Below are 20,993 nucleotides of genomic sequence, written 5' to 3' on the forward strand. Positions count from 1 at the left end.
TTGTTGAAGGCTGTAGAGAGATGCAAGAACCTGAAGAAGCTTGAAGAAGGTGCTGAATATTGAAGAATCCATTAAAATCAGCCATGGCCCCCTCAGCAGGAACCACAGTCCTCAACTCAATAACTTTTCATTCAATAATCAGAATTGACTAACAAAGAAAGAGTAGGCTCTTATTTAGAGCCTACTAAAAGCCTTAACTCTAAATGGTATTCCATTATGGATTAGGATCCCACCATTAAACACAAACATTAAATAAAAATTAAATGATCTAATGGACCCTAATTGAAACATGCAGAAAGAAAACTCTTTAAGTAACTTTAAAACTCTAATTAGCACATGCTAAATTCTATTTAATTAAAATTCTAATTGACATGTGTTGGACTAAGGACTCTTACTCAACTACTAACTCAAATTAAGACTCTTACTCAACTACTAACTCAAATTAAGACTTGTTAACAGAATTGGACTCTAAAATTAAATCTGGATTTCTGGAATTAATACCAGCAACTAAATAGCACTGAAAATGCCCAAAATACGCTCCATCAGGGTTCTGCAAGCTTAGTGAGGTGGGACCTTGGGGCGCACCCTAGGATTTGGCCAGGGGGGTCAATCTGTGTTCACATAATTTTGTTATCCTAAATTATCCATTACTTTCTCTAGAATCATCCCATAACCATACCCAAACCGTCCCATAGGTAACCCTAACCTTATAAATAGCCCATTTATTAGATAGTTCTAAGTAGAGAAAGATCCTGAATACTAACCCCGAACCTGGGTTACACCAGGCTTAAACTAGGAACAAGATCTAGGCAACTTAGACATCCACTCAATTTGGATGTTCCACTTCTTAGCTACATAGGAAGACTAATTAATTCTTTCACATGCAATGGGATTGGCTGCCCACTTTTGTGGAACATCCTCTCCTATTGCTGCAACAATTTGTTCATTGTACATTGACTTGTTCTGGAAAATGTTGAAGATCATGAATGTATTCACCATGAAAATTATTATGATTTATTCACCATGAAGATTATTATGATTTATTCACCATGAAGATTATTATGATTTATTCACCCATTGATGTCACTGATGGTTTGTGTGCTTGAATGACTACTGCTAGCTGAATGAAGTTCTGTCCATATTACTGGTGTCTACAACTGCTAAGGTTGGTGATGCTTTTAATGTATATTCTTCTTGGTCGAAGCAAGAGCCTTGACATGCATATGGGATGGTCTTTGTTCGAGGTGTGAGTGTAATTATTTGGTTGTTTCAATTAAAACTATGTTTAGTTTCCTAGTTTGCTATCAAGGTTTGGACTAGCTCTGTTAACTATGTGATAACCCTTTTAAGATTGTAATTAAAATTAGTATAAATATGATTAGTTGCTGGCAATAGGTTATTGCACAACTTTTTCTCCCTCTATCTCTTATCCTTCCACCACCTCTCAGGGATCTCTTTTTCAGGTTCTGGATGTCATAACCATGACACTTGCATTTCCGCCTCATACATGCATCCATCCTCAGTCTCCCATGCATGCCATGTCATATGCTTACACATTTTTATACCATCATAATTGCCACCTTGGATGCCCATGTCATCCCTTTACGAATACATGCATCATGTCAATAATATATTCACTTACATCCCATCATCATGCAACATCAGCTAAATCACCAACATGCTTACGCTTCATCGTCAAATCATCCATATGATGTTAGACGCTGACACATCATTGTGTCATCAACCTCTGCACTGCATTACCATCAAAACCCTGACACCAGCCTATCAGACTATCTACATAATCACTGCATTATACACATGTACGACTGTCATCTCTGATCATCAAAACAATGTTGCCAACAATGACTTCATATCACACATTGTACCAAGAGAAACTGCCAGTGCTGCCAATATTTGTTCTCCTAAGAAGAATTTCTTTCCATGCTAAATTGCCTGCTTTCAAGAGCCATTAAAAAAAAAAAAAAAAAAAAAAAGCCAAAAGTGGATCAACCTAGTAAGAACACATTAGGAAGGTGCTCCCCCAGCCAAGTGACAAAGTTTTCAGTTTGCACTGCAAGCATAGTGATGCAGGACAACCAGCTAAGACCAATTCAAACCAGCATAGGACAGCAACTCAAACCAGCCAACTAATCAAGATAGTAGGTCCCCTTGCTCCACAATTTTGACCAGTCAACCAGGACTGCAGACTGCCACAATAGGACATAACATGAAGAAAGAAAGCAAAAACACTGTTCATGTGACAGTGTCACAGTGCATTATTTGGCATATTAGGAATATTCATAGAGGAATTTGTGGGGCCTAAAATCAGATTGCATGAAGATTTTGATTTATGACCTTAGTTTAGTTTCTATTAGTAATTTATGCATGTTGATGAAATATAAAGCCTAGTAATTTCTAATTTTAATTAATTTCTATTTCCATAAGATTCTATTGTCTCTAGTTAATAACATATTAGTTTCTATTTTTAATATACTAAGTTTCTATTTCATGTAAAGTTTTTGCCAAGTTATAAATATGCCTTACATTTGAATAGAAAAGAAGACTCTGGGAGAGTAGAAAAAAATGAGTTGAAGCTTTAGCTCTGGGTGTTTGCACTTGCAGCCCCCCCCCCCCCCCCCCCCCCTCTTCTCTTCCTCTTATGAGTGCTCTTTTCCCTCTTTCCCTTATTCAAGATTGACTCTTTTGAGATTTCTCTTTCACCTGCTTCGTGTAATTCTTCACAGCCCTTTCCCCCCATCTTCTTTATCCTTCTAACTTCTCTATTTTCCCCCTCATTAAATTCGTATTAGAGCCCAAACTTGGGTAACTCTCTTTGCCTAGTGGATTCACCGTGCTATCGAGCTTGCTTTCGATTTTTCTTCCTTGCTAAGTTCTTTTTTCTTATGATCTGTCTTTCCGACCAATTCTTCTTCTTTGATTCTTCTTCTCTATAGCTTCTTCTTTCTCTCATCTTCCTCCCCATTTTGTTCACCTATTGACTATTATTGTGATTAATATAACTCTTGCAAACATTACCTCGTCCATTCTACAAACCTTCAAGGGAAAAAAAAAAATAAAAAGAGAGGCATACTTCCTTCTTGAACAAGAACTTTCTAAACATCAGTTTTTACTTCACTAGAACTCAAGGACGACTTTTTTTTAATTATTATTTTATTACTATTTTATTTTTTATTTTTATTTTTTAAAGAGTTAGAATTGACGCAGACAACTAGCTAGGACCAATTCAAACCAGCCAACTAGTCAAGATAGAAGGTCCCCTTGCTCCACAAATTTGACTAGTCAACTGGGATAGCCACTATCGGGCAAAACATGAAGAAAGAAAGCCAAAACACTGTTCACACAAACAATGTCACAATGGCATATTTGAAATATTCATAGTGCATTTTGTGGGGCCCAAAATAAGATTGCATGAAGATTTGTTCTTGGGATATTTAGGACCTTAGTTTAATTTCTGTTATAGTTTCTATATTAGTTATTTATGCATGTGGCCGAAAATAAAGCCTACTTTTTAATTTTATTTCTATTTCCATAAGATTCTATTGTCACTAGTTACTAGGATATTAGTTTCTATTTTTAATATACTATGTTTATATTTCTTGTAAAACTTTAGCCAAACTATAAATAGCCTTACATTGCAATAGAAAAGAAGATTTTTGGAGAACAGAAAAAAAAATGAGTTGAAGCTTCAGCTTTGGGTGTTTGCAACAGCCCCCTTCTCTCTCTCTCTCTCTCTCTCTCTCTCTCTCTCTCTCTCTCTCTCTCTCTCTCTCTCTCTCCTCTCTTCTTATGAGTGTTCTTTTCCCTCTTCCCCTTTTTTTAAGATCGATTCTTATGAGATTTTTCCTTCTTCCCCTGCTTCGTTTGATTCTAGGCACCCTTTTTCCCCCTATCTTCTTTATCCTTCTATCTTCTCCATCCCATCCCTCACTGCATAGATAAAAATATCAATGGAATTTTGACTATTTCGGTTGAGCCAAAATGAGATTTTCAGTTTACAAGTAGGCCAAAATTTTGAATATTTCAGAACATCAGCATGATACATATAGATATATGGTCAGAAGGTTTGATCTTAAGAATGTTGTGTATTGTCGAAACCTCAAGAATTTCAGCCATATTGGGTATCCACACCCGAAACCTGTGAATTTGTAGAAAAAATACAGTGCTATGAATTTTTTTTGGAATCTAGGGTAACTAGAACAAAGTGCCTTAAATGCATTTAATACTAATATTGTAAGATGGTGCTTTGATTTACCAAAAACGAGTTTGGCACTATAGGAAGATTGGAGGGTAGAGGAAGAAGAAAGTGAAAAGCATGAAGAGTTCAACCCTTTTATCATCCACTCAAAGAACTAAAGCAAACATATAACTTTATTTGGTCAAATAGAGGTACCGGCTATGAACAAAGAATATTTCTGACCACATTAACATAATGAGATACGAGAAAGAGCAAACACGTTCCCATAGATTACATGTGACAGGTTTTAGCGAGCGAGGGAACATACCTGGATTGCTCTCTTTGGAAGACTTGAAACTTCTTTTAAACCCAACAACCATGCGACCTTCAAACAATTCAAGAAAGGGCAACAGGGTATCTGGTTAGCAACTCGCAAAAAAGACCACCATAAACTTATTTAAGAAAGATGATCAGTAATTGATTTCTTTATTGATTTGTTGTGTTATCAGACTCCAATACACTTAGCTCTAGTAGGATTCACACAAGACCATTTGTGGAAAACCTACTTGAGGTTTGTTGAATAGAAACAATAATTTAATTGGTAACTTATCAGACAGAAGGGGTGGATACCTAATAAATAAATTCAAACATTTGACAAATGCTAAAGGGGCATTCCTAGTGCACGAGGCTTTTGCCACCGCGGGCTGGGGAGGGTAATAATATGAAGCTTTACCACTATTTTTGCAGAGACTGTTTCTAGATTTGGACCCATGACTGTTGGTTCACAACAGAGCAACCTTAACATTGCAGAATAAATTTTGATAAATCATTTAATCAACACATCCAGAGTCTTCTAAAGAATATGGAGGAACAAAATATTGAAAACCTAGACATGAGTAAGATGATGCATATTCAGCAGTGATTCGGAATATACTTGATCTGAACACATATTGAAAACCATCCAGCCGAACCCTCAAGTGGGCCCCAAGAACCACCTAAGTATTCTGGCCAAACCATTTGATGCTGCTATACTTGAATTTTATTCGTCTTCAATGCTATTGATTGTTCTCATTATTGGTGCTTTGTTCAACATGAAAAGTTAAGATATTAGGAGTTAGAAGACTAGAAAATTTTGTCCATAAGTTGTACTCTTTATTTCCCTTTTTAGAGGGCAAGATGACTTGTATTGACTATTGATAACTATAAATAAGAGACTGCAATTCTAGGAGTGCTAAGCTAGAATCGCAGCCCATTGTTGCTTCTTCTTCATCTTTTTCTTCTTCTTCTTCTTCTCTGATTTCTTCTTCTTTATTATCTTTCAAGTTCAGCTACTGTTTTGATTGATTAAAGCTTATTTTCTAACAGAGTCCATGTAATGAGGTGGGAACTTAATCTATAAAGGAACCCCTCCTAGAGTCCAAGTCTTCTAATTAATTACATTCCAATCTAAAGGTTTTGGTCAAGGGGTGGGATCCCTATCCATTAGGGAATCCCAATCCAAGTTAGAGTCTTTTTGAAGGCTATAAATAGTCTATTAGTTCATTGTAATTTTAAGTTTTGATTGAATAAAAAATTTGAGAGTTTATTGCCAAGGAGGTGGCAAGGTTCCCCTTTGGGAGGAACCCTGCTGTTGTCTATTGAGAGCAATCTAGTTCCCAGCATTCAATCATCAATTGCAGCCTTCAAGCATCAAATTCAGGAGAAGAATTCCATTCCAAATCAGCAGAAATTTCAGATCCAGCAGACTCAAGTAAGTTCAGCCCTAATACCCCATTCTGGACCCCTCCCCTCTCTTGCATGACCTTAGGTGTGAAACCCAGCCCTAACCTTGACCCGGAAACCTTGTTATTTGTAGGTCCAGTGACCCGAAGTAAAGTAAGAAGTTAGCTTTGGGCCATCCCAGTGGAGGACTTGGTGTCTGGCTTTGAATCCATGAGAGTTGATGATGAGGTTCTATTTATGGAAACTGAATCTTGATGAAGATCGGATTAGTTGATGGACTTGGAGTGCTCTCTATCATGGTTTGAAGGCATTTCTACCTATTAGGTAAGTCACTTGATATGTGTGCAAAACCCCTTTAGGATTGGATTTGATCTGGGTCTTCAATTCCCTATTTAGGAGTTGCTGAACTGATTGGTCGACTGGTTGGTCGACTGGACCAGTCGACCAATCCACTCGACCAATGGGTTCTGTCTTTGGCAATTAGGTCTTGCTTGCTCTATTTAAGTCCAATCTCGAGTCTACTTCGTATTTTCTGCCTCCAAACTCTTTGGAACGAACCAAAGACCTCTGCAAGTCATCTCCCTTGCATCCTTGGTGTTTTTCTTGACGGATCTTCGTCAAAACTCTTCCTCTTGCATCAAAGGTATGTCTACACTCTCATCTTCTCTGTTTTTCTTTCCTTTTTGAGTTGAGACAGTAGAGGAGATGTTGCATTCTCTGTTGCAAACATCTCTGGACTTGTCTCTCATGACCTTCCTAAGGATTAATGGCTAATGCAATGATCTTAACCATGATCATTGCAAGCTTTTGAAGGAATCATGATCAAATCATGATCTTGTCTTTGTTCATCTTTTGATTTGAATTCTGATCTTCTTAGATCTACTATACTGATCATGTTAGTAGTCAATTGCTGTGTTTTCTTTACATGATCCATGATCTATCAATCTCTAGTTGTTTCTCTTCTACCATACCATGCTTTCTTCATGAATCATGATAGTTACATATATGGTAGGTTTTGTTTCCTTATTTAGATTTATGCTCTTAGGTCTATTTTCTTGAAGATCTAAGTATGCCTTCCATGATATCTTTATCTGAATCAATGATTCATTCTTCTATTGTTCTTGTCTATGATTTCTATCTTGAATTCTTCAAGAACCATGATTGATCTAATTATGGTAACTTTTTGTTTCCTAATTTGTATCTTGAAGACTTGATTCGATTAGTGTTTTGAGGTCCCCTATATGTTAGGATACTACTAATGTAGGTTACCCCTTGATTAGTACCCTTTTGAACCACCAAATTCGGATTTTATATCTTAAAACTCTGATTTTGTAGGCTACTGTCTTCATTGGTCGACTGGGGCAGTAGACCAATCCAATCGACCAATGAGTACAGCAACTCCAGAATTGGTCTGTTTTGGATGTTTTGGTATCTTTTCTGTTAGGGATCTTTCCTAATATGTTGTATACACTTGTTTAGGACCTTCTCAAGTTTGTCAAGATCTTACTTGATTTCTTAGGATTCCTTTGCAAGTTATAAAAGGTAAGGATGGTTACTTCTTTAACAACATAAATTGCATATCTTAGTTTCTATATTTGAATCTTGTTAATTTATTTCTTTAATTAGATTCTTATAATGTTATACTACTGTGGTACTTGTCTTGATATCGTAGCATTACTTATTTATATTGAATTGACTCATGTATGATTTACTTACCAGTTATATACAAGTTGATTGTAATTATTGATTTCTTTCCATATATGAAGTTACCATATATGTGATGTTATGAATTGATGCTTGTGTATGCTTAAGTATGGTTTGGAAAGGAGAGGTTTCCTTTTGACACTTCTGTCCTTGGACTACTACGGGAATATTATGGGATGTTTCCGGAGATGCCCTCTGGACACCTTCCTAAACTGTTGGATGACATATCTAGGACTGTCAAGTAGTGTTTGGCTAGGATGTCCCGTTATGTCAGACCCTAATCGGAGGGGTATTGAGACCGAACGACCCGTGGTAGCAATGGAGATTCATGGGCGCTCAAGACCGGTAACCAACCCGTGAGAGGACAGGAATCACATTGTGGGGGCCATTTATTGGTAGGGTTGCATATGGTTAGACTTGGGCTCACGGGCGCTCAAGACCGGTAACCAACCCGTGAGGGGACGTGAGAGCTTCCCGTTTACCATATGTGGATAACCAATAGGGTTGATGAGTCCGTAGTCAGGGACTATGAGGACTCTAGTGTGAAGGATACCGGAAAGGATCGTCAGGGACGAGGAATGGACGTATCTGGATCTGACTTGATGTAACTAAGTAGAAGACTTGCATTTGGCTAGGCTTTACCCTGACATGCGCCTGTACTTAGACCAATGGTTATGTGAGAGAGTGGTGACCTATACCCCCAACCATGGAATGCCCCGAGGGATGCCGGACCCATTACCAACTGATGATGAGTGATTGAGACTTTTATAAAGAAGTACGGTGCTATGACTTAAAGCATGTCTACCAATAGAGACCAGCATATATAGAGTTAGATTCATACATTCATTGTTTGTCTCATACCATATTGCATTTATGTTTGTTCTGAAATCATGCCATTTATGTTATTATGGATTTAACTGCCTTACTGAGTTTCTTTGAAACTCATTCCTTTATTGTACAATGTTTGTTAGACTATTCTACAGGTTCTGAATATCATGACTGCTCGTATGAAGAAGCGCAAGGAGAAGAGGCATATCTCCAGGAAGGTGATTGCGGTTACGACAATTACGCTGAAGATCCCGCGAGTGGTTATGCTCCGTACGATGCTTAGTCCGACCATAGAGTGGAAGCGCCCTTGTGCCATTTATGAAATTCATACTGATAGGGATATTGTCTATAAGATTGAGAACAATTTAGTTACCTATTGTACCTGCTATTGGGATTAGATTCTATCCTGTTTATTCTCTTTTTGAACTACTTTTTCGCTGGTTGTAGAGTGGGATTTCGCCTCACTTTACTTATCTGATTTAGATACTCTGATTATATTTAGTACTCTGATTTATATATATGATTCATTCTTTCCTTATTTGGATCTATGGTTTATCTTTCGCACATCGATTATTGTTGTTCATGATTATGTTATTGTTTATGTGGGAGGTTGATTACTCGCTACCTGATCTTCGGGCTGTGGATCACACTCTCGGGTATGCCAGATAGGGTATCGGCTGGGAGGATGTGACATTAGGACCCCCTCCCCTTCCATTGTAGGATCTCCCAGACCCTTCCCAACCCCTACAGCCCCCTTATTCCCTTCCCCCACACCCAACGACAGCTCCTGACCCTCCCCCAATTCTCTTTTAAAACCCACGACTGCCCCAACCCTCTCACTCTTCCAGGGCAGCCTAGAATCCCTTCCCCCATAACTTCTGAATTCCCAGCCCATAAACCTTCCTTCCTTACTTCTTTAGGTCGCATCACCCCTTTTCTGTTAGATCTGCAGTTAATCTCTGATCTAGGCCTTGTTTTCTCAATTTCTCAATTTCTAAAATTCTACAATTCATCTTCTTCCTTAAGATTTATGCAGATTACTAAAAATTCTGAAAACCCTAAATTAGATAAACCAAACCTTCTTAAACATTTTGAATCCCTGAAATTCAGTTCTGAAATTACAGAACCAGCAAGGATAGACCTTCATCCACCCTAGCCGAACCTTCATAAAACCCTAACTTCTGAATTCTGATAAAATCCAGAACCCCCGTTCACAGTGTAACAGAGTTTGAGAGTGTGAAAACAACCTCTAAAACCTAGAAGTCTCATTCTTCTTTGCTGGAATCTTCTGGGCAAACCCTAGATCAAGGGAAATCCCAATTCTAACTTTAGCCCTAGATGGTTTAAATCAATACTCTTTAGAAATCAACTTTGGGTTGATTGATATAGATGTGCGGCCTCTGTCACATAGGTTTATGTGATCAAGGGCCTGGTTTTACCAAAAAAAAAAAAAAAAAAAAAAAGATCAAGGGCCTAAAAGTTGAGTGCCTATGCTAAGTATGAAAATAAGTAATTGAATTATTTATGTAAGTTTTGCCAAACTTGAGCAGTTAAGCCACAAGGCAGAATAGTATTTTTTCAGTTTCCAGTGCCCAAGTCATAAATCCGGCAAGTGTCCCAGGTCTAATAGCTTTTTAGGTTTTATTTCTTTTAGCCCTATTTTTAACCCCAAGAGGGAAGCAAAGATACAATTCAAATTATTTGATATTCTCTTTCAAACCTTGCATGCTTTTATCTGAGTGGTTGGTGCCAGCCTGCAACTACTGGTTAATGTTTAACCTTAATCAGAAAAGGTCCAAGAGTTAAGTAGTCACTTAGGTTCTAAGTGAAGTCAAGCCGAGATCCTTGCTGTGGCTGAATTGACAGCCTTAACAGAAACATTTCACGACGCTCATCTTCACAAACATCGCCCATCTGGTAATCTGGCAGCCTGCATCCCATCCTCTTTCTCCAGTCACCCCCTTTCTTCCCCTTAAATTTTCTTGATCCTACTTCCAAATTCACCCAAAATTTAAGGTCAGATCTACACTGATCTAATCATTAAATCTGTCCCAAACTTTAGGCACATCATCCCCCCAATCCTATTGATCTTAGATCCTAATTTGACCCCATTCTGACAAGCCAATTTCAAGATATAAATATTTTCCTGAACTTTCGTACTCCCTAAAACCCCACAAATTAGAGACTCCGTATCTTCGAACTTAGCCATAAAAAACCAACCTAACTTGGAGTATCAATTCCCTATATCACTAGCAACATGATATGGGATCATTATGGGATTATCACCCTACTAATCTAGATGATGTGACTACTTATAGGAAGCACGTTGATAAGATTCGGGTATATGACTTCTTGGCAAGTTTGAATATGGTGTATGATCAGATCAGAGTGTAAGTATTAAGTCGTTCTCCCTTTCCTACACTCAAACAGTCTTATGCCCTTGGTCAGTGTGAGGAAAGCTATCGATTAGCCATGCTTCATGTATTTATTATGGAGAAATCAGCCTTACAGTCTGTTAGCATTAAATTTGATTCGACTAAGGAGATTGTCAAGTGTGAGCATTGTCACAAACCATATTTACCAAGGCCAATTGTTAGAAGCTCCATCGGAAGCTTGCTGATTTTGAGCAAAAACGAGCACAAAGAAGGGGAAAACCGAAAGCTAATATTTCTGAGACAATTTCCACAACACCCCTCTGTAGACATTGGTTTTTCATATGAGAAGGTAGCTACTCTATGACGTATTTTGCAGTCTTCTACTAACGGTATAGCCTCTACTACTGCTTCCTCCACTACCCATACCAACTCCTATCTTGCTATTTCAAGTAAAACTTTTATAGGCTACCATGTTTTTTCAGTTTCTGCTCCCTTAATCATTAATACAGGAGCCACAGATCATATCACAGGTTCCTCCTCATTTTTTCAACATTATGCTCCAACTTCCGAAAAAGATAAAGTTCGAATTGTTGATGGCTTCTATTCTTCCATTGCTGAAAAAGGGACCATTCAGCATTTTCCATCACTTTCTTTATCTAAAGTTTTACACGTTCTCTCTTTCTCTACTAACTTGCTCTTTATCAATAGTCTTACACATGATTTGAATTATAATGTGACATTTTTCCCATCTTACTGTGTCTTCCAGGATCTCATAACGGGGAAGGAGATTGGACATGGTAAACTAGACAATGGACTTTATTTGTTGGAGCCAATTAGAGGATCTAATTCAGCTCTAACTGCATCTCCTAATCAGGTCCATTCGGTAATATCAGACCTTCAACAGTGGCATCGTAGGCTAGGTCACCCCCCTCTAGGAGCTCTTAAGAAAATATTCTAATTATTTACCTCATCTTCATAATAGAAAATCTATTCATTTTTTACTCATTCATATTGATGTGTGGGGCCCTTGCCGACGTGTCTAATATTGGCTATAGGTATTTTGTTACTTTTATTAATTGTCACTCTCGTTCTACATGGATTTATTTTTGTTTCTTTCACTCAACTTCCCAAATATGTGCATAATCTTGTTATCTCCCTTTCCACATTTATTGTACCTCAACATTGCGTTGTGGCTCTCCAAACCATGGATGTGGAAATGGATGCTTTGACCTCACGCGATACGTGAAGTTTAATTGATTTACCACATGATAAGAATGTGGGTAAGGGTCATTAGGTGTTTACTACCATGGATCATTCTGACGGCCCCTGTTCAAAGGCTCAATCCACAGTGGGACACTCTGTATATATCTACTTAGGATATTGTGAAGAATATTATTAGTGAAGAACTTTATCCTCCTAAGATGATATTCTACAACAACTTCTATGCTACTTTTACCTACCTACTTACCTACTTGTGGTTTGTAGTAACCTATATTACCTTTTATCTACCTACTTGGTTCATAGTAACCTATACTACTTTTACCTACCTACTTACCTACTTGATCACCAAGGACCCTTTAAAACAAAGGAAAGCATATAACCCAGATTCTCCAAAATTTGTGAACCAAGTGACCATCTCTAAATTAAAAACTCAATAACTTGAGCACCAAAACAGCAGTAACAATCCTTGCGCATCAAGGTTGCGCAATTCTCAACACTCCCCCTCAAGTTGGAGTATTCGCAATGAAAACTCCAGCTTGGACAATGAGAATAAACTTGAAAGTCAACACCAAACTTGAACCCTCTAGCAATAGCAAACGCCAATAAACACTAAGAGTACTTCACCCATTTGAGATAATCAACTTAAAATAAATTTAAATAAAATAAAATAAAAAACTAAACTTTAATTCTTCATATTGAAGAACCAATCTAATAATGAGAACAATCGGTGATCCATAAGTATAGGAACATCAAAGGCACTATCCAAAAAATGCTAATAGTAGGGAGGAATCTCCACACTAAAAGAAAAAAAATTGTAGCTTTAATGTCCACACATAACCTCTTGAAAGAAGCCAAAGTAGTAGGCAAAAGTACGGGTAGGAAAAAGGCACTATTAGCTACTGTGGACAAGTAGGTACGGAGGCAGTGTAGGTTACTGCAGACCAAGTAGGTAGTAAAAGGTAGTATAGGTTCCTACAGACCAAGTAAGTAAGTAGGTAGAACACCAAGTAGGTTGGATCTTCACAAAATAATATTCCTCAACAAATCTTGAGTAGATATATAATAAGTCTCTAATTCTAGTTCTTCACAAAATTATATTCCTCAACAAATTTTGAGTAGATATGGAATAAGTCTCCAATCTCTCCCACGTGTAACCAAGTTCGAAACTTTCTCCTTCGTAGCCAAGTTGAACTCGGTGCATCTCATCATTTCTATTGCAATAACTTTTATTGGCCTTTACTTCAGCTGGATATTAAAAAAGCCTTTCTATATGGTGATATTCACGAGGAGATCTACATCTAGGAATCTCTAGGGTGTGTTGCTCAGGGGGAGAATTAATACCAGATTTGCAGGTTGCATAAGGCTATACATGGTCTCAAACAATCTTGGAAGGCATGGTTTAAAAAATTCAGCACTACTACTGTCACCATGGTGGGAGATCTCGCGAGATATCTCGTTTTTTCACCTTGGCGAGACGAGATGGAGGGTGAGAGCAAAGAGTTGGGATATCTTGCTCGAGATCTCGCCATATCTCGCAATATCTCGCTATATCTCGTTATATCTCGCCCTGGATCTCGCTAGAACTCTCAATTTTTACCTTTTTTTGTGGATTTTGGCTGAATTTTCACTTGCAACTACTCTTAGCACATCTACAACAAGGAAGATCAATCATTCTCTAACTTGTCTTAAGAATTTATGATTTAATGACTTATATAGAACTTCTAATGGTTTTATAATTATTTTATTCTTGAAAATTGAGATTGTGATACTCATATGGATGGAATTTTAATAACATTTAAGTTAGTTGATGCATTTGATATACTTGCTTTTCATTTATATGCCTTAAAGGTTCTATATTACATGTTGTATAACATTACATTCCCTAATCCTACTACATTTCGGTTTCACACTATAGGTAGACTTAGAAATCATACATAGGGTTGTTTCTAACAAATCCAAGGCCACCAATGTGTTAAGATGACCTTAAATAAGCTAAATACCAAGTTTCAACCCAATTGGGACCCTAAAACCCACCGAGATCGGCCACCAAGTTGACGCCAAAAAATTGTATATCTTGACCGAGATGGTCGAGATCTCTCTTTTTCAAGGTGGCGAGATCTCTCTCGAGAGCGAGATCTTTTACCATGACTGTCACCCCTTATGGGTTTCACAAGCGCTACTCTTACCACTCAATTTTTGTCTGTCATCAAGAGGACAAGGTGGTTATCTTGGTTACATATGTGATGTAACCACCAAATTGAGAGCCAGTTTTCAGAATCACTTGGATTGAATTCAGCTATAAATTAGGTTTCTTAACCCCTGGAATTATAACTTCTTAGGACAATTCACAAATGGGCAGCAGCTAATCAGGGCCAATTACACCCTGCAGCAAGGAGATTTTGACTACTAAAACCTATTGCTAGGTTTCCAGATGTCTAGGAGAACTTAGAGTTGATATGCAAAAAGAATAGGGTTCGGCCAATAGGTTTAGGGTTAGGTTTTGATAAGATTAATTCTGGATTCTGTTATTTAAAAGTTCAAATTTAATTCCAGAATTCTAGGGTCTCAACAGTTAGGGTTTTCTCAATTTCAGGGTTTGTGTGAAGAACATAAATTGCAGAATTTAGGGTACAAGTGAGGAAAACGGAGTGGGAGATGGGAGTTGAGTGTGAGTGAGGGGAAGGGGAGGTGGTCCTAAGGAGGAGGAGGGATTAAGGCAAAGGGTTTAGAGTTGTGAATAAAATAGGGCTGGGCAAGGGGGGTGCCTCAAGGAGAGAGGGAGGGGTTCTAGGGTTGTGCAAGGGAAAGAGAAGTGGGAATGGTTGGGCAGAATACTACTTGCTGTAGAGAGGGAGAATGAATAACAATTGCAGAAAACTAGAAAACTCCAAGGTGCCACAGGCTTTCCTCTTTGGACATCCTCCAACACTCCTCAATATCCTTCAATCAAACTTTGTTAATCATCAACTGCCTTGCTTACCTGCAAATGGCTTTATTTATATCCTCTACGATGAAGGATTTTCTAATAGGAGTATAGGACTCAGCAAACAAGGAGTTCTATTTGGATTAGAACTCATAGTCACACTAGGACTCGACTAGAAAACAAATTAAAGAAAGACTCCTATTAATTGCAAAATTAAGAACACCTAACTTAAGCAAGAACCCAATTTGGAATAGGATTCCAAATTGACTCGTCTACTTGGACTGGGTCTCTGTCATAACTTGCCAAACAGGGACTCAAATAACAAAGAGTAGATTTGGACTCCTAAATTTGTGCTGAATCTATCCAGACAAATTGAAATCATAAGGGGTGGCAAATTGTCCAAACTGCCCCCATGTGGTTTGGCCTTCCTGTAGGGCTGAAAGGTTTAGGGCAGCAGTCTTTCCTTTCCTTCAGCTCTTGGGGCTTCTCTTTGGGGGAGGGGGGATCCTTCTGGTTATGTCAAACATGGATGACAAGTATTTCTAGAAACAGCACTAGTATTAAAAAGGTGAAAGCCAAATTATAGACATCCCCATACCAAGGATTTAGGGTATTTTCACTATTCTTTTGGGACAGAGGTGGTCTGCAACAAGAAAGGAATTAGCCTATCCCAACATTAGTATCTTTTTGGACTTTCTAACCAACACACAATGCTTGCTTCAAAGCCAGCAGATACTCTATTGGATCTCCATCAAAAGTTTGGAGTTGATTATGGTAAGTTACTTGATGATGTTCATCACTACAAGAGTTAAATTGGGAAGTTGATTTACCCAAGGAAGAAAATTCGACCGAAACAAGAATTTCGACCTTTGCAAAGGCCGAAATTTCGATGTTTGGGTCGAAAATTTGGTCGAAACTAGACACTTTTTTCTTGAAATTGGAACTTCAATGTCGGGCCTCATATGGATTCAAAATGATTTGGATTCTTGCATAGTACCTATTTCAAGCATAATAAACACTATAGAACTACTAGTTCACCAAAAAAACCATTGAAAATGTAACATCCAACTTTCCAAGTATATACTACATATGAGATGAAGCGAGAATGTTACCAATTACAAGTCTATTCTATTCCATGTCTCCCTCTTCCATCTGCGCCCCATACAAATGACAATACAAATCCCATGATGTTTGCCCCATATAGTTGTCGACGTAGTTGGCAATTGCAGCTTTGTACGTGGCCTCATCCACATGCCTAAGATTTCCTGATGGTGAGAAGTTTTGAATCTCCAGATAAGGAACTGACTCAACTGCATATGGAAAGGCTGGTGGTGGCTATGGTATAGAGTGGAAGATCTACTCAACAAATGAAGGAGTACCCTGGTTGTCAGCATAAGGACCATATTGACAATAAGGTTCCAGTGGCTGACTCTAAAAGGTGACAATGGGAGAAAAGGAGGAAAAAATAAAAGAAAAAGAAAAATGATTCAATTGTATCTGAAATATCCCATAGAACAAGAAGCAAAACCCATAAAAATATCCAGAATACCAATTGGTAGAAAACCAGAAAGGGTCCTCATATTTTGCTCTTGATTGTGAATTTACAATATAATAAAACTGAACTGATTCATTAAGCAAGTATTCACTAATCACTAGTGAGAAGATCTGTGTCGTAAGTAAGTAAGACAAAAGAAACTGTATGCACCTCTCTTAATATTTTCTTGTCTCCTATACCCAATGGTTGATCCAGGTCAGCAATCTCCCATAAGGGCAAATCCAGTAAAGTTCTGATGACATCCTCATCCAAGAACGGAAACCTAGCCTAAAAACACAAAGAAACCAGAGATTAGAATGTGTCAGAAGCCAAGGAGAAAGATAGTTCTACAAGTTAAAAACTACCTCCTTGCCATTATCAGAAATACATCTGTCATCTCTCCCTAGATTTCTCTTCCAAATTCTCTGCATATCCAGTTTCATTTCCTCATGCAATCCAAGCCAACTGATAAAGTAGTTATCCAAGAGAAAGCGAACCCAAAAAATAAATAAATAAATAAAACATTGTGACTGATAGTCATAGAAATTTGCTTGCATACATACAAAAAAGAAAAACCGTTAAAACAGATTCAAGATATTCACACTGCAGTAGTTTGTGGCTCTCTCACAATCTTCACATTAAAGTTGATCCCTTTTTCACACTTACACCTAAACTACATTAATCACATTGACAGCAGTTCTCCACATTCAAAAACTTGTTAAATCTCTCTCCTAACAAGATAACGTACCCTTTGAGCCTGTATTTTGTCTTATGTCTGCCATAGCCAGCGCACTGTTCGTCAGCACCAGAACCGACCAGAAGAATTTTGGCCTCAGATTTGTACTTAATGCGACATCGATTTGCTTCATGATTTCTTGAAATCCCTTCATCCACCCAACCATCACCGCTGGCTGCCAGCCATAATGCTATCCCAATGTTCAGATCCTAAAACATAAAGAAGGAAAAAGCATCCAACTACTCAGTAAAACTCTAAAGAAGCTGAAATAAGACTCAGATGCGTGAAAACATAGTGGAACCATTTAAATTTTAAACCAATGAGTGTGCAGAATCATAAGCATGTGCATTCATATAGATATATCCTCACACTATATAAAAACAGTTATTGCCTCTAAGTACATTTTACAGACTACCTTCCTCTTTCATGGATTTTGAATATTTGGTATATTTTATTCAGTCAACAAACATAAAAAAAGGAAAACTCTCTGATGGAAATAAACTGCTAACCATATACGTATTCGCTGGACTCGTGAGTGCCATAACATACTTGATTTCTGAGCTCAAATTTGATAAATCTGCATCAATCTCCACAAGATTCCACCTGTATCCTCCAAAAATAATTGGATCCTTAGAACAGAGCCATGGGTTGAAGTCAAATCTCAAAACACCATCAAACACTAGCACGAAAAACCTGATAGATTGACACATTAACAAGGTGTATTTCATATAATACAACATACTTTTCGCTTTTTTATACTTCAAAAAAGAGGTAAATTTGTTTCTGTGGCTGCAGGAAAAAAGGGAAACCAACTGACAGTCATGAAGTTAGATATATCTGGAGAGGAGCTAAGTCCATGTGGAGGCCTTAGTATACTGAGGTTAAAAGCTGACTGTCTTCTCCCTCCATTAATGATTTTCCAAACACCCAATCCTTCTGGTAGGATGATCTAGATCGTTTCACCTTTCAATGGCATCACAGCGGACTAGTGAGGAATTTTCCATTATTCTGATGTTCTGTGTTGGATTTGACCCTTTATCTTCACTTAGTAGGAGCAATATGGCAATAATAACTTTTGTTTTCTGAAATTAGCATTTTGTTCACAGTTCATGTGGATTTCATGCTTTAAAATGAAAAAAAAAAAAAAACGTTCACGTTGTAATTTGTAAGTTGAATATTCAATGTCAGCCATGTGCAACCTGGTGCCCTACCCCAGTCCTCTCTCTCCTGCGACTGCTTGCTTGGCAGTGCACTCACAAGGCCAGCAGGCATGAAGACGTCAACTAGCCACAAGACCTCTGCCTGCAGGCTGCGCATAATGCAAGCCCATAAGCCATACCCCTTGTATAGCATGCTAACCTCTTGCTCCTTGTGGCTTGGATGCTCATTGGCTTGTATTTTCTTTCTTGAGGTCCCAATCCACTTGGTGCAGATTCATCATCATATTGAGCTTCCTTCCTAGGAGTTAAGTCTAGGGTTTGGATATGATGCTATCAGTCTTCTTTGGAGATCAAGGTGCATATGCAAACAATTATGCCATATTGCCATTTGGGAGAAATCTTCTGCACACGGAAAACTGTTATAAGTGGAAGGGGCTTTTTCAAAGCCAGAGATTCTGACCTTTATTCCATTACAGTGGCTTGACCCGTAACCAATGGTTAAATTACAAAATTATGGTTCACGCTAAAACCCCATTTTGTCCAAGTTGATGCAAAATAACAAAAAAGAAGCAGTTTTTCATAGAGCTTTCCCCTAGTGCAAGTCCCACTGGCATATCATATTGGGCGAAGAAGCATCAGATAAATTGGAGCTACTACCCTCTTGGGACTCCAGGGACATTATGTCAAAGAAAAATTAAAGAAGGCCTTATATTTGGTGCTCAAAGTACGGGACCCATGTGAAGTGCAGCGAGGGGACAGAAAGAAGGGGAAATAAGGGAAAAGTGAAATTCTGGGCTACAAAATGAAAAAGAAAATTGCCCTTCCTTTTTTACAAAGTTCCACCATTTTGTTGTGGGACTTTTTCAAGGCATGGGTGGGAAAGTCATTGCCACCTCAACAAGCAAGCTCCTCAATCTGAGGAAGCATGACTCCTCATTCTCCCATCCCATTTAAGCAAACAAATTCACCTTGGGGTGTTTTTTGGGAATAAGTATGCTTTTCCAACCCCTTTTTGTCCACCCTAGCTTCTCCCCATGGTAAAAAATTCGAAGGAAACTCAAGTTTCGACCAAGTGAAAATGGGAAACTTAGGTGGAAACTTGGGAAATTTTGAGGAAACTGAGGACTTTTCCGTACAAGTTTCGACATCAAGTTTCGACAGGTTTTAGAGAGTATTTTGGGGTGGGATTCTGTATTTAAGCTACTTAGAGTATAAATATCACATTGGTTGTATTTTGCTAAAAAAATCAATGTAGATATGTCATTCAATGTACATAACATCAATGTAGAGTTGTCCGAAAAGTACATTATAAACTTAACTACTTAAGTACATAACATTCAATATATAATTTCTAACTTCAAAATAGTTGACAATAAATGGAAAATACAACTTAGTGCTAAGAGGAGTGCCAAGAGTGGATTCATCCTGTGAGCTGAGTAGTACTATGCCTGTAACATCCTCTCCTCCAACCAACGAACATAGACATCCCATGACATTTTATGCCTATGGTTGTCAAGGTAATCGACAACTGTAACTTTATGAGTCTGGTCATCAACATGCTTAAGATAACCAGCCTGAGGAAATACGCACTTTGGATAGGGAAGTCCTAATGGAGGGGGTATTTGTCGTGGTATTTGGGAAACATAAAATAAACAAAAAAATTGAAAATTTGGGAAAGCTACAAAATTTACAGGAAAAAATCCCAAGTTTCCACGAAATTTCCCAGGTTTCCACGAAATTTCCCAAGTTTCTACGAAATTTTCCAAGTTTCCCACGAAATTTTCCAAGTTTCGCACGAAATTTCCCAAGTTTCCCACAAAATTTGGGAATTTTTTTCTCATGAACCAGTTGGTCCAACTATATATGCTTCGTCCTCTCATGGAACGCAAAAAATAGTGAAGGCTGAATTTTTTCCCTCATAAACTTTTTTTCTGAAGGACTTCCTTCAAGCAAGGCAAACTTCCTTTAGAACTTTGATAGTGTTCGTGTTTGCAAACTTCATAAAGCAATTCATGGACTTAAACAATCTCCATGAGCTTGGTTTGAGAAATTTAGCAAGACTGTGGAGTCCTTTGGATTTGTACAGTATTATTTTGATCACTCTATCTTTGTTAGATGACAAAGTGGTTGTGTTGTCATTATGGTAGATTATGTTGATGATATTATCCATTCAGGCAAGGCAATACATTGAAGTCTAGAATATGTTTCACTATGGTTGTAGACATGCTCACAGCAAGAAGATGTCCTTTGACAAATTTCAGTTCAAGGTTCAACCCTACAAGAAACTTGGATACAAAAAATTCATTCTATTGTGCCTTTAGCTTCTCTATATATGTGGTGAGAGGATGAAATACATTCAACTCCTTCATCATTCCTTTAAAAGAGTTGTCATAGCCCTGCAGAGACTTGTCAACTTGCTGAAATTGAAATAGTTTTTCATAAAATACTAAAAATCCCAGTCATATTTTTAACTTGGAGGTCTCTTGCAAATCATCCCATATTTCCTTTGCAATCTTATGGAACGTAACATTAACAGCAATATCAGGTTCCATACTATTCCACATCCAAATTTTGATGAAAGCATCATCTTGGATC

General features: G+C 37.9%; 1 protein-coding gene across 6 annotated transcripts in view; it reads right to left on the bottom strand.

Moving 5' to 3' along the window:
• Window positions 1-20,993, bottom strand: part of LOC149011243 (Asparagine synthase family protein) — a 92,874-nt gene that overhangs the window by 21,030 nt on the left and 50,851 nt on the right. For 4 of the 6 annotated variants that reach the window (XM_089162206.1, XM_089162204.1, XM_089162203.1 and 1 more), the window contains 5 exons: window positions 17,748-17,841; window positions 17,251-17,447; window positions 16,868-16,967; window positions 16,674-16,790; window positions 4,524-4,580 (listed from right to left, as the gene is read on the bottom strand). In XM_089162206.1, the coding sequence (XP_089018332.1) occupies window positions 4,524-4,580; window positions 16,674-16,790; window positions 16,868-16,967; window positions 17,251-17,447; window positions 17,748-17,841 (565 nt within the window). The other 2 variants (XR_016174512.1, XM_089162205.1) reach the window with 2 other exon arrangements.

This window comes from Hakea prostrata, chromosome 7 (assembly GCF_041222555.1).
Source record: "Hakea prostrata isolate BN-2017 chromosome 7, UWA_Hpros_2, whole genome shotgun sequence".
Taxonomy (NCBI): Eukaryota; Viridiplantae; Streptophyta; class Magnoliopsida; order Proteales; family Proteaceae; genus Hakea; species Hakea prostrata.